Source organism: Lepeophtheirus salmonis, chromosome 5 (genome assembly GCF_016086655.4).
Source record: "Lepeophtheirus salmonis chromosome 5, UVic_Lsal_1.4, whole genome shotgun sequence".
In the NCBI taxonomy this organism is placed as follows: domain Eukaryota; kingdom Metazoa; phylum Arthropoda; class Copepoda; order Siphonostomatoida; family Caligidae; genus Lepeophtheirus; species Lepeophtheirus salmonis.
In genome coordinates this window covers 47,889,089-47,904,827 of record NC_052135.2, presented here as the reverse complement: position 1 = coordinate 47,904,827, position 15,739 = coordinate 47,889,089, and the positions used below count along the sequence as shown (strand labels likewise).

General features: G+C 28.7%; 1 protein-coding gene across 1 annotated transcript in view; it reads left to right on the top strand.

Annotated features, from left to right (window-relative positions):
• LOC121118779 (prolyl endopeptidase FAP) overlaps nt 1-15,739 on the top strand; it is a 373,925-nt gene that overhangs the window by 131,554 nt on the left and 226,632 nt on the right. The window contains exon 2 of the mRNA XM_071888738.1: nt 5,673-5,785. Within this exon, the coding sequence (XP_071744839.1) occupies nt 5,693-5,785 (93 nt within the window). The 5' untranslated portion in view covers nt 5,673-5,692. The remainder of the gene's footprint in view (nt 1-5,672; nt 5,786-15,739) is intronic.

The window sequence follows — 15,739 nt, the reverse complement described above, 5'->3', positions numbered from 1 at the left end:
TTACGCATCAAGACTATTTTAGTCTGTTTTTTATTGTTAATTACCACCAATTTTGGTGTAAAATACATTCAGTTATCTAAGAGAACCATGGTCGTATGGTTCGTTCATTGTTAATCCCAAAAGAACGATGCTCATCACCAATAGAACATAAATCATCCAAACAACAAATGGATCTGGCCAAATACGCCAAATCGGTCTCAAGATTCTGATTTATGTCTCTCAAATTTCACAAGGAGGTCTTGATACGTATTTGGACATAATGGAAGTCATTTTCGTAGTGTGTGATGGTTCTGAAAAATCCAACACATTGGTTGCTACGTTTTTGGTCAATGATATAGGGAATTTGCCCAATAAAAACTTTATTTGAACAAACCATGGGTTGAATTCAATAATTTTGAAACTTTACAGTTCCTTTTCCCAAGATGAAGAACCCACGATTCTTGATTTCCTTATGGACGTGTCCTCATAGCAAAAACATAACAAAGTTGAACGAACACTGCAAGGCCTTTCAATCTAGTGTTAGTAATAGTTTGAAAAATAGCCTCTTAAAGGAAATTCTGATAAAATGAATACCCAATCTGTAGACACTCATCGTCTGTTCTCAAATCAAACAGGAATTTGCCGAATTTTGCAATGTTTTAAAGGAATATGCATCCAAAGTACCAAATAACAAAACAATCATCTTCTATGAAGCTGAGGTACTAAATTCTAGTGGAGACTTAATTAATTTAAATGATGTCTTAGAAACATCATTTTCCTCGTAAACTCCTATTAATTAAAGCTTCCAACGTTAGTAGCTAGTAGGGGTCAAATAAGCTCACCAGTGAGTACTTCATTAGTAATCACTTTTTAGATATTTGAATATTCATGAACGATTTATATTGTGGATCATGCTTTTTTTTACATATTAGCAGTGCTTATAATTTACAATTCTAGATATGATTAATAATGGGATTTTTATAGAGTACAAGGAGAAAACGGGGGCAAAACATGTTTTACCATTGATTTTTAGACATTTTCTTAGCATCAGCTGCTTCTAATATTATTTAAGGAAGAAAATTGAATTACTCTTCAAAAGAGAAAAATCTTAATCATCTGGTAGATTATTCTAATTATATTCAAAGTTATATATTATAACTGAATGCACAAAATTGCAAAATGGTACACGAGAGTTATTTTGCTCTTCATTTGTAAGAGAAATGTTCTTAACACAAAGATTTATCTCAAAGCGAAAATAATGTAAAAACCAGTTGTACCAAATGGTTTCCTTTTTCTAATTACATAATTTTAGTTTTTCTCAACCAAATTACTATCGATAGATACGGAAGGATCAATAAATAATAACATTCTTTACAAATACCCAGGCTGTTAACATAATTTTTTGTTATTTTTATGTGCACCTTTAATCAGTTTTTTTTTTTTACCCAACAACTCTAGAATATATATACTTTTAAGTTGATATACAAATAACCGCGCGGTTAGATTTTCGATAAAGGACATGCTAATATATATGTAGTTTTAGTTATAAAAAAAGGAAAAGCTCATGAATAAGTAAAACAAAAGATGGTATTCCTCTGATAAAGAAAAGAACATTAGCTCATTTCTCTTTCTCTTTTATCCATTCTTATCCATTTTATGTATAATTATCCATGAAAACAACGAATACTGAGTGTCTTCATTTGTCTTTATTAGGAATTGGAGAAAGACAATAAAGAAAGAAATTTGTTTGTCGCAAGGTCTAACAATATGTAATAGAAATGAAGGAGAAGAAATAAGATGTATTGAAAGTAATTAAGGGACTAAGAAAGTGCATTAAAAAGCGAAAAAATAATTTCTATTTATAGTATATATGTATCTACAGGAGGTATGAAATTATGTATTATCAGTTATGGAACATGATGAGATAACAGTAAAAAAAAGTTAATTAGAAATGATTTTTTCCTTCATAAAAAATAAACAAATACATTAAAAAAAGATTTTGTTTTCATTTCTTTAATAATAAAGATTGATCGATTAAAATGTATATTCATAGAGAGCGTACTACGGTAGTAGACGATTAAAATCTTCAGTCTGGTACAATGAAAGGTAGATTAAGGAAGGGGCTTGTTATTTTCAAAGTCAACTTTAAGAAAGCAATTGATTGAAAACTTTTTATTATGTTATCAGACTTAAATATAAGATTCCCCAAAGGGATTTTAGATTGTCAATCCATGAATTTCTTAATCAGTCCATCTAAGAACTATTATATACAAATATAATTCAATTTACACGCCCACAGTAAGTAATTTATTTACCCAACCCTATATTTAAGATATGTGTATCTTTTTTCAAATTATTTGGTAGGAAATTAATACAAAAGTCTATAAATAGCACAATAAATATTTCCAAACAAGTTTTGATAGTCTCAAATGCATTATACCACATCCCGTTCACTGAGTTGCAGAATTTTCTCATCGATTTATAAGACTTACGAAGCTGTCTTACCTTAACTGTAGGTGAGTTTATGGAGAGAGCGAGGAAGCAGTCTGGTTTTTCGTTCGATCAGAAATAGGACTAGCTAACTTTTCGAGTGATTGCAAGAGTAAGAGATCTAGCTGGCAAGGATAAAGTACGTGCCTTCTACCTCTGAAGGCTGGTTGTGACGCTGCCTGATGAAAAACCTAACGGTAACTCACCTAGTGCACCAAAAGCTCTTGTGCACATTATACCTAAGAAACTGTAACTTTACGTTGTAGATTGTCAAAGGAATGCATTCTGCGAGATTCTTAAGATGATTTGGGCTCTTTTAATGGTTTACACAAACAAAACGAAGATCCATAATAAAGGACTCGTCGCTTTTGAATTGAATTTTTTTCACATAATCGTTAACAGCTATGGTGTTGATAGTTGGGTTAAAATCAGTTAAACAGATGGAACGAAACGGGTGTTCAAGACTAGGAAAATTTTCGAAGTGTGGCTTAGAGGAGAACAACAAATACCTATGATCTATTCACACTAACCTCTCCCAGAAAATCAACCAAGATGCTCCAGTTAGAATCTACTGTATTCAAATATACACATATATCTATGACTTCATGAGAGATAACAAAGTATAAATATACCCAAAAATAACTCAATAATATAATTTTGATTTACTCATATGAGCAAGAATGGGTAGAATGAGGCAGTTTCTAGTGTGTTAAAAAGTCCGTAAGCATCCATAGTTCCTATAATCAAACTCAAATATACGCACTCTTTCGCCATATCAACTATTTGTACCATTTTAAACGTAAAATGGCCGTTTATTTGGAGTGTACTTAAGTACAAAACTATAAATACAATTAGGATATCATTTTTTTATTGTAAAGGAAATTAACAAGAGGTTTTCAAAAATGAAATGAATATCACACTTTTTGCAACAAAACTACTGCAAAATATAAATAAAGTCCCGAATGAATATGTGTGGAAAAAAATCCTAGATGCACTCCCGAAAGTCTTCCATAAAGTCAGTACTACTAACTATTTTCAAATGCAAATTTTAGTATCTAATGCACAGGACATTTCTTTACAAAATATAAAAGTTAAGAAAAGTCTATGATTTTGTTAAGGAGGGTAGTCTCCAACCTCCTTGACGTCATGGAAATGGTAACAATTTTCAACAGTATTTTTGAATGCCGGCTAAAAATGCTATAAATTATTTTAGTTTAAGCCATAGAACAAGAAAATAACCATTTTCAAAAGTAATTAATTTGATTTTTCAAGTCTTATACTAAAAATGATATTTTTATATTATAATTTCAATTCAAAGCCATATTTTAAAATGCAATTAGTATATTAAGGAAAATTAAGGATAATTACGATTGATTAATTTTTATTTTAGGATTCAAGTATATATTTATTATTTTGTCTTGAAAATAGTTCCCCTACTTAAATAAAGGGTCTTATATGGAAGCTAATATTTTTTTCAATACCTTTATATTGTAGCTAAAACTAGATAATAAATTTTATATTACAAATAAAAAGATTTACTAAAATCGATTTTGATTGATTTTTCATTTGAACTTTACATTTTCTATAGAATATTAAATAAATAAGCAATGTAAGACTGTGTAAAAATGCTCTAAAATTAAATTAAATTATAGTTAATATATTAGCAACAAGAAGATTAACCCCTTATTTACAATATTTTTCTTATTAAATAATTTTTTTTAGAATTTATTGATTTAATATCTAATCGACTTATTTATATTTAAGGTCGAAACTTTTCACACAACCTGTTTTTGTTGCTAATTTGTTAAATATTCTACAAGAATATTTTAAAGTTAAACTGATAAAAATAATCGAAAATTTTTTTACGACTAAACTTTAGAAGTTTTAATATATGTTTTGTATTTTAGTTTGAGTTATAACATAATGCAATTGAATAAGATGTGTAAAATGAAGGTTTTATCCGTGGGTATTACTTTACTTGGGACTTTTTTCCCATACCAACATGCAACATCACATGTAGATAATATCATTTAACTGTTACTTTACCAATTGTACACTTTCTATATTAAAAAAATATCCACATCTTTTAAAAAGTTAATGATTTACTTGCATCATGTAGCCCGTTTCTGCATAAGAGTATACATACATACATATAAATCTTACATACGATCTCAAATCAAGCACTTGGGTCTTATGATTATTTTTAATTTTGGAACTTGATTTTTTCTTCCCATTCTTCTCAAAAACGTCGTTAGTTCCCCTTTAATGGCCCCTAAACATATTTAAAAGTTTCAAACAGCTGATAACCTCTTTCTTCTAATCTCCATCTTTCATGCGTATTTGATTAAGTGGATGGTCCAAATAAATACTTTTACGATGTCGACAATCTTCCAATTTGACCATTGCGCAACAATCAAATTAAGTATAAATTGTCTTTGATAGGTTTGTATCCACATCTTTACTCTAATTGGAACAAATGATATATAAATTGAAAGCTGAGAGTCTAAGATATTCAGCGGCACAAACGACTTTTAAATTTTTTCTTAATTAACCATCTAATTTAAACTATAAGAAACGACCATGAATATGTGCTATCCTGTAAATTATATAAATATATCATTCAAAAACAAATAGTGCGTGATTCGTAATAAAAAACAAAAAACAAACCAACCTATAAGTCATTTGTAGTATATTGCTCAATCTTTTCATGCATCTTGTTGCTTATATTTATTTTACTCAACATATATTCATACCATAGAGCATAAACATATGAAGCATACAGAGTGGTCCATTAAAATCTGAACACTTTGAATTTTAAACTTCAAAAAAATATATAATTTATTAATTAACTATAGAATTTCAACAAAATTAATATAATAAATATAAGTTAATCTAAGCTCTCTTAATCTTTACTCTCAAATCATCGCCGCCCTTAGCGGAAATGATGGCTTACAGGTGGCGGTGGAAAGCCTGCACCCGCTGTGGATGTAGTCCTTTGTCATGCGGTTAAACTGGTTGACAGTGACTTTGAAGTCCTTAGTATTTGGATGGCGTACAGTGCAGGCTTTCCGCTTGATATTTTGTATATACCCAATTTTACTGAAAGACGTGTCACGACCAAATTTGGATCAAATTGTTCGATTTAAAAAAAAATTATAAAAAGGTTTAAATATTTTTTGAACTATTTTTTATTATGATTTCAGGTGGCTGATACGGCCCTAGAATGTACGGAGGAGGTGGTGGCGCCGAGGCTATTGGAGGATCATCGTGGAAAGCTCCAGAAGACCCCGCCATTATCATTGTAGGACCTAAAGATGTAAGCAAAAGTTTTTAGTTATTATATTTCCTAATTCATACTTATATATTTATGTATCTACATCGCTGCAGATATTAATATTGTGTGATTTTCTATCTATCAAAAATGTATATAAATCGAAGGAATATCCTTGGAGAACACATTTTCTTTTATTCGGTATATATTTATTATTATATTAAAAATTCACAAGACACGTTAAAAAAATCGACACTGCATATAAATAAAACAATAATTTTGAAACAAAATTCACTTAAAAACATAATCAAAAATAAGATCTGACAAATAAATTGTAGTTTTGATTAAATCAATGTATAATGAGTCATCTAAGTATCCAATGAAAAAAAAATTGACAAAACGCATGTTAAAGAACTAAATTCATTTGAAAGACGATATTTTATATTTCTTCGGAGTGTAATTTCTTCAAAATTTTACCTTGCAATCATATTTTACATTTTTTTATTTGTATTCCATTCTGAACGGAAAAACCATGCCGTTTTTTTTCTTCTTGGGTGGGCCTTCTTCCTATGTATTGAGTGAGTATTTCAAACATGATTGTCTATATTATTTCAAATTGAAAAGAAAAACTTAGGCTAGCGTTTATCTTTTTGTTGCACCTTTTGCACAGTCTCTCTTTTTCTGTATTGTACAGTCCAAATGAGTAAGATACGGATCGAACAATGACCTCAAATATAGTTTCTGGTACATTCTGTTCATTGTAAAGTTTTTTATATGTTGTCTCCGGTCTCTTTTTGAGTACACGATTAAACAAATTCTTACTTTTTCTAAAATCTTTTTAGTTTAATTTATAATTATAATAGTATTTGATTGGCAAATCTTCAATCTACTACCATTTTTTCCCTTTCAAATCTGATTTTAGATTTTTTTTTTTAGATGTAATAGTCTTAAAACTTTGATGTCGCGTCCTTTCCGGTGCTGTACAAAATTTGAAGGACGTGCTATAAAACAATCATTGATAAATAACGGCAAATATATATCTACCAACGACATCATCATAATCAATATTCAATTATTTTAGTAACACTAATTTATAATTTAATGATGTCTTAAATATTACCAAATTTTCACTTGTTTTAAAAATATTTTAAGTTTTACTTAAATAATTCAAATAATAAGCTGCAATAATATACTATATGTATTAGTGAAAAAAATGCGGTTTAGAGGGAATTTTAAAATTTAGGACATGTAAAAAAACCGACAACAATCAACTTTGAGTAGAAAAAAAAATCAGAAATGCAAAATATAATATGTTAATTACAAATATGGGTTTAATTTATTTTTGTATCAAATCTGCTTTTCGAAAATTAGGATTTTATTTACGAAAGAGTATTTGAGTCGTAAAGGCTTAATTCAATAGCAATATTATTTTTATCTTTTTTTAAGGATAAATTTATTGAGGTTAAGTGGTAAAAATTACGGTTATTTTGAAAATAATAGATTTATAATATATTAGATATTCCAAGTTATATTGAATCTTGAAATTTTTTCTGAAAAAAAATCTACTTCTTTTCATCCAATTGTCATTTCTTTCAAATTTCATTAAAAAGATAATTGAATTTTTTCATTTATTTAATTTCAGCTAGATTACCAGTTACGTGCAGATATTACATATAATTACCATTTAGATTTAGAAAGGAATGTTACAACATTCCTTTTATAGATGGCTCCACTGCCTATTCCCAAATGCAGAAAGCACTCATTTCTTACTGCCCTCTATACTCAAAGAGCAATACTAATTTTGTATTGAAAGTGGATATAAGGCATTAATAAATTGTTTTGTATTTTTTGTTATGATTGTCAACAATATCCTATTTCACTCAAGAAGGGGCAAATATAAATTAATTTTAGTTATATCTACATAATACCTTTTGAGTTACATTACAAATTTATTCCTACGTACATAAATTGTATTAAGGATACCTACATATTTCATAATAAACATGTATTAAAACGTTGTAAGTTTAAAGTTTTTTTAGGTTTTCCTTTTTCCCCAAAATTTATATTTTAACATATTCATGCATATAGTCTATAAATGTATGTATCCAGGCCCCCCCGTACATGCTTTTAACATGCTTTAATTAATTTTATATAAGAAAGGGGAGGGGGCTGCTATATTAGTATCACTTACATCGATATGGATGCAAACTCTAAAGGACTATTAGATATAGTGGTCTATAACAGCTAGGTAATTTTTTTAATAAGTAGACTAGGTACATAGTTGGAACTGTAGACACTGTATGTCTACTTGTTTGATTTTTTTAACCATGAGTTTTGTTTGCCATAGAGTTATTTTAATATTTTAATACGTTTACAAAATTTAGAAAGGACTTCGTGATAATAAATGCATGAAAATTTCGACAATTACATTTTACTTGAATAATCATGGTCTGTAAACACAAAAGCAAGCTAAAATGATTTTTTTTTTAAATTGAGTGGGGATTACTTTTGTATTCTTCAACCAATTATCGTCAATTTCTATGAGAAACTTATATTATTTAACTTGTCGAAATGCCGCAAATTGCACCTAAAGTAATCAAAATTGAGCGTTAAAATAAATAATGAGGAAATGACAAATTTCATTTGAATGCCCATATCAAGGGCCAATATAAGTCTCTTAAGTCAAATAAATGTTCTAAAATTTAGCAAAATTTTGTGTATCTTAAGCCAATCTACAAATTTCAATACAAAGCTTACATATGACTCAAATAGGTCTATGAAATATTGAGCTTTATGTACATAAATTTGGAATTTTTTCTTTTCTGGATTTTTATTATATTGACGCACATCATTTTTTAAAATTACATACAAAATAAAATTAAAAAAATAATCAAGAGATACTGGAGTTATAATTTATATAAAATGCAATCCAATGGTTGAATATTTCCATACTTTGGTGCTCACGAAACCTTCTTTAGTAAAATTACTTTATATATCGATTATTTATTTGCAGCACAAGTACCATTATATATTATCAAAAGTTAAGTTTATTTTATTTGATAATATTCAAGCTAATCATGCTAATACGACTATTCCAATCATTACAATATACACTTTAGCTACTTACATAGATAGTATAAAAAATATATTTCCTTATTGAAGCCACTAAGAAATTCAAATAAAATTATGAAAGTTGATATTAATTTGTATATCTTCTGTAATTACTGTTTTTAATAGAAAAAAATTTACAAACGGAAAGCCAGCAAAATAGTGACTCGAGAGATGGATTTCCAAATACATCAATAATTTTATATTTGCAATAATAGGCTAAAAAATAATGTTAAAAAAACATATTGACAATGTTTTTGGACAGCATTTTGTCACTCAAAATGACCACTTTCATTATAAATTACGGTCTTTACACGTTGCTAGAAGACCATACAGAAGTTGATGACAAACTCCTCTGACAAGTTTTTCCATGCAACCACTATAAAGGACTTCAGCGAGTCCACATTTGCCTGTGAGGTCCTTTTGGTTTCCTTCTTCATAGTGCCCCATATAGATAAATCAAGTGGGTTCAAATATGGTGAGGAAGGGGGCCAGTTCTCATAGGACCAGATCCGAGCCATATTATGTGCGCATAACTTTTGGCACTTAGTCCTTGCGTAGTTGGCATCTAGGTAATTTGTCTTTAGCCATAGCTAGATCTGGGTGTACCTAAGCACCTTATAGTAAGCCTCATGGTTGGTTTTCTGTCTATCCTTGAAAAATAACATAAGCATCTTCACTCCATCAGAAGCCACAACGCCGAGGACCATTGTTTGTGCCGGATGTTTAGTCTGGTAAACCCCTTTAACCTCTTCTTTTGTTTTTGAAAGCGAGCGGTTGTTCTGAATTGATAAGATACAGAAATCTTCTTGTCCTAGAAGATTTTAACAACTGACCCATTTGCCTTTATCCATATCAGGATTTTCTTGCATCTCTCGAGCCTCTTGGCATACATGTACTCAGTCAAAAGATTGTGTTGACACTTTGTGAAAGAAAATAATCCCAAATTGTGCTTTATAGCCCTCCTGATGGTCCCAAGAGCCTGCGAGAAGATTCATCTACTTAGTTTGATCCTCCTTTATATTCTTCTTTAAGCTTCACAAGAACTTCGTATCCCTCTTTAAATCATGTCCTCCATTACCTGACATCCTGGAGAGGTCTTTTACATTTTTTTTCATCTTAGTCAACTTAAAACCAAGCTTCTAGAACACTTAAAAGTGTACGTAATCTTCATCACATCAACTCTAGGAGATCTGGTAGGCGCTGCCTTTTGCTTGTTGCTTGCTCATGATGATGAAATGCATAAATTTGTCCATATTATAATGACAACAGAAATAGAATAATAAATAATAATCACTAAGCCTTTCCATATATATATTAATTGAAAGTCCTCGTTTTGCTGGCTTACTCTTTATTTAGTTTAAAAATAGCTTTTTATACAATTCTGTTTTAAATAGATATTTCACAAGAACAATACAATCTCTCTTTTGTACACAAAATCCTACTTAAAATGCGTTTAAATCCCTCATACATCAAATACCAAATCTTTTTTTTAGCTCTGAACTGTCTCTAAATTCATATGCCAGAGTTTTTTTTTCTAGGGAAAACATTGCATATTTTTTTTTTGTGAAGTACAGCCCAAAAGAAAACTCTAAGAAATGAAATTAAGAAAGGGTCAAAGATTGAAGTCACACATGATATTTATGTTTGTAGTAAACTAAAATATCGTGTTAATTTTGCATACGACCAATGTTAATTTTTTTATAAGAACTTTGCGAATTGTATATATATTCAAAATATTACTTGTTCGAAGGAGAACAAATGCCATGATAAATTAAATTTTAAAAGCACGGCAAATATTAAAACGTTTTCAAAACTAATCTTAGCCTAGCTTTTCCCCCCCTTACAAACAGAAAACATTTTTATCACTGAACCTCGTATTTAAAAAAGGGAAATTGTTGAGACATGCAGATTATTATATAAAGAGTTCTCTGAAACAATCCCTTCAATCATAAAATAATTATTGATCTTGGAACCCGACTTATTAATTGAAACGGGTATTATTTATGTAAATACTTCTTTGTGTCTGTATCAGATATCTTTGCTAGTGTTTTAATTAATGCTGTCCTTGTGAAATTGATAGCTAATACATACTAAGATGAATATATGAAACACCTGAAAAGTGAACTAAATTTCTTTGAACAAGCCTCCAAACGCCAAATATTCTTTTTCATACAGTATCTTAGCAAGTGTTAAGTCAGTCCTTATTTAGGACTGAGGATGCCGGCTCCTCAGATATGTTTAGTCTACTCTAGTCTAGTGCCACTTTTTAGTTCTTAAAAAAGGATAACGCGATACTTCGTGACGTCATTAATGTGTTTCTTCCTTATAATTTTTATAATTCAGTTCTATTTACGTATCGATCATAGACTAGAATGGACCAAATAAGTTAGGACAAACACAACACTAATTTTAGTATGTCAAAACTTGATATTCATAATGCTACAATTAGTTTTTCAATTGTTTGTTTTCCCCTTTTAAAGTTAAACTACAACTAAATAAATTATATTACAACAGTTGGGAAGAATGAGGTGCCTGGCCAAATACTTGTTAATTTTTTCCTTTTCTTTTTAAAGGCTTGGTTAAAAGAAACCATTGAGATTACTATTTGCCAATATGTGAAAAGTGGGTATACACCCTTATTGCCCCTCCCATGCAGTCAAATTGGGTTACCTGACTTTTTTTAATCAAAATTTTCTAGATTATTTTTCAATTACAAATAAATGCTCTATAGCTGAAATGGATAGCTAGTGCATGATATGCTTGAATGAAAATATGATACATATGAAAAGTTAATCTAATTTCTTTGCAAATATATGCAAAATATACTACCTAGTTTGTACAGTTCACTGATTGATTTAATATATATAGGTACATGAATACTTTGTAAACACCCTTGACAAATAATTGTTTTTTGCGTAATAGAAGGGGACAAAAGTGAGTAGTTTAATTGTTTTTATACCTCATACTGAGGCTTGAACATTGTTTGTAGAACATTAATAAGTGTTTGCTTATAATTATAATAAAAGAAAACAGTAAGAAGATATATTTTTTATTGTTGGGCACTTTTTCATTATTCAGTATCCACATGATCGGTAAAGTTTGTACATGAATTAATACAATTTGTACTGTGGATATCAATATTTCGAATCTGAGAGAACATGCCAACTTTGTTCTAATATTCAAAATCAAAAACACTTTCAATTTTAATTTTTATATTTCCTAGTATTTTCTATTTTTAATTTTGTAAATTAAGAGACTTATACAAGAATAAAAAAAGCTGACTTACCTCATCATATCATTATTTCTTAAAATGTCAATACTTTATTTCAATTTTTAGCTCAAGTGAAGTAAATATTAGTTGAACTGAACAAAAGAAAATTCACATCACTTCTGCACAATAAAATAATGTTTGTGACTAGTGATCGGCAAAAATATGGGAAATAAATCATATAAAATTAATCATTGACTATTTATTCCATGTATATTTACTCATGTTAGGTTTTTATACACGTATATTCAGACTCAACTTGACTCTAGTCCTTATTGTATTGAATAATTTATTTCCGAATCAAAAACTAGAAATCATTTTTTAACGAACTTTTCTACAATCACTTCAATTTTGTGTCAATATAATATCTAATACTATTTAAAGTACTTTTTATAAGGAAAATATTAGTTCCAGTTAGTATACGTAGGAAAATATTAGCATTGAATGCTACTCAAGAGATGCAAGTTGGTTGTAGTCAGTATTTTTGATTTATTATAAGTAGAGATATAAAAGTTGTTGGAACCCTGGTTATCGCAAAAAATACGCCTGAATTATCATCATAAAAGTTATGTGGTATTATTCTGTCTATAGTTTGTATTGATTGTTGTAATCATCTTGTGGATATTGTGTGTTACATCTTTTTATGACTTATTTATCGAACCAACTTGGACTTAAAATGAGCTCGAAATAAATCTAAAGAATTGAACTTTGCTCGATGAAAATATTTCAGAACTTGAATTTGAAATGAGCTCGCAATGTATCTGGGGAATTGAGGCAAGACTCACTACCAAAAATATGAACTCTAATTCCACATGTAATATATGTGACTTTTCCCCACCTCTGATATTAACTACATTTACGAAAGGAATTTCTTAGTTACGAGATATCTATGAAATTCGAGTAGTCCGAATTTCTGTTAAAAGCACTGTACATATCTTTAGTAAAGCTGGATCGAATCTAAGTCTGCATCCCTTGTCGTCCAGTTTCTAATTAGCAGCCTTTTTTTTTTGGGGGAATTACCTAATCATCAAAAAAATCTATGATTGAAAAGTATTGGTGGTAGATCTAGGCTTTTTTTGCTATTGAATAAAGATACTTTGATAGAAAAAAAATAACCTTACAGAATACAGTCCTAGGATCTATCAAATTCTAATTTTTGATTCAAATGTAAGTTTATTTGTTAGTACTAAAAGGGGCTAAGTCGCCATCTTTCGGTAAGGGCGTCTTCAAAATATTATAAAAATTATAAGTCTGTGATATTTTACAGATACTTATCTTTCGAAAAAAAAAAAAATGTTATAAAAAAAAAGCAGCCAATTTTTAAAAAGATAATCAATAATAACTATTATTGATTAGTCCCAAATTACGAAAACATGGTTTTTTTCTCGCTCCCACCTACTCTTCTTCTTCTTCTTCTATAAAATACTTATCACTATTGATTATTTGATGAATGATTTATGAGGTACTTCTATGTTCTTATTATAGTCTGGTACTGTTTATAAGAGTAGAGTACAAATGAGAGAGGATCATCATTTTCTGACATTTTTTTTCTTCCAATTGATTGATCTTACTCACTGATTGTACATTTAACTGTAAATAGGACATTTATTGAATGATATTTAAAATCAGTTGTGTAGTCTTTTCTGAGTAAGAAATTTTTCGGAATACTTTTTTTTTATTATTATCCATAGTACTCATTTAAAATTATTAATTATACTTACTTTAATTCGACTCTAAGGCATCCAATTACAACCACCTAGATCTCTATTCTCCACAACATATTTAGAAAATTATATTATTTAAAAAAAATATAATGGATGATTTCAGTTCTTGTATTGTTTTTTAGAAAAATATATTCGAACCTTTTTCGATTATGTGCTCCTTCAAAATCTTTGTTTCTGTTTAGAAAATAAGTAATACGAAATATTTTATTATTATTTTTATTTTTTTGTAAATCCCTCTAATTTCTATCAAGTTCCAATTCATAATTATATATTCTTACAGTTGGAAAGCGAAAGGAAAAGGGAGTAAGGACTCTCATGTCCTAATAAAACAACTTTGAAAACGACTAGTTCATCTAAGAGTATACAATTTCCTAAATCACTTTTATGGAGTGTATACAACTATTGGACTTTAAAAGTGGATAATGTTTTATTTAAAAAAAAAAACAAATATCGGGAAAATATATGTACGAAATGTATTTTCCTGCCTGGGTCTCAATTTATACATATACTTATATATGTATATAATTATTTACATGATGTATATGTAATTTGTATTCATAGACATGGGTGTATCTTGTAATTAACCCTCTATCACTTCCCAAGGGTGTTTATTTACTCTAGAGACTGACACATTCTTTTAATATTTAGTAGGTACCATATTTTTGACCCATTTTCTAAGTCATTTCTTAATTTATCATATTCTACCCGTATCTTTATTTTTTTTTTTTTGGATAATACTTTTATTTATTTATTTGAGTATGTGTTTTTATTAGATGGCAATTATGATGACATGAATAACAAATACACATTATATATTTATAATATTATAATAATACTAATTTATTAATTTCTAAGTTGTTAACCATTTCTGGAATTAAATTTCATATTTTCAGTTATTTAAATACAGGATGAATATGAAAAGCTGGGATGGAAATACATTTAGTGGTGGTCTTATTATTTTTTGAAAATTTCACATTTCATAATCTGTATAATTAAAACAAAGTTTGTTAATCTGTTTGTGAAAACTTCATTTTTGAGTTTGCACTTAATAACTTTTAACTGCATGACTACTTGATCTAAGAAATAATGATTTAGCAACGATCATGATTACCTAAAGCTCAGAGCATTATATTCAAAAAGTAAATAAAAAGAAAGTACATATATGTATATTATTTAATTAGTGTTTGTTCATGGACGCCTCGACTCGTCAAGGAAAGATCAGAATATATCTTCAAAACTATTTAAATATAAAATTGTAGAACCATACATTTTTGGATAATTTTTCCTACCAATGACAACTTTTCCGTATAAGTTGTCATCGAAATTCAAAAAAAAGTTCAAAAACAAATCTTAGTGCTATATTTACAAATTTGTATTTATGCTTCGAAGTCCAGACTGAAAAAACTTGGAATTGAACTCAGACAAAATTATCATTTAAGGATATGGTATTTAAAATATTGAATAAGATACATGTCAGCTCAAAAGTAAACTAGAAGGATTTTTTTTCTTTCAAAAATGAAATTGGGTTATATTTATATTTTGATCAAAATATGCTTCATTTTTATTGATCTTTTGTAGCAAAAATTAAATTAGGAAACATATTTTTGATTTAATTAATTTTATTTTACATACTTCATATGTTGCATATATACGATTTTTTTATTTTAAATGATAGTATGATAGATATGTAATGTTCTTACTTTCTTAGCTGTACTAATTTACTATGGATCAATTAATCATTTTCATTAATGATAGTTATATAAATTCAAATCTCTGGCATGTCGTTTGAATGTTGTTGGAATCCTATAGCGTTGTAGTACTTTAAATAAATTAAATAATTTGTTACTTTATATCCACGCCGAAGTTAGTTCTTTTACAATTACTAGCCTCTCTATT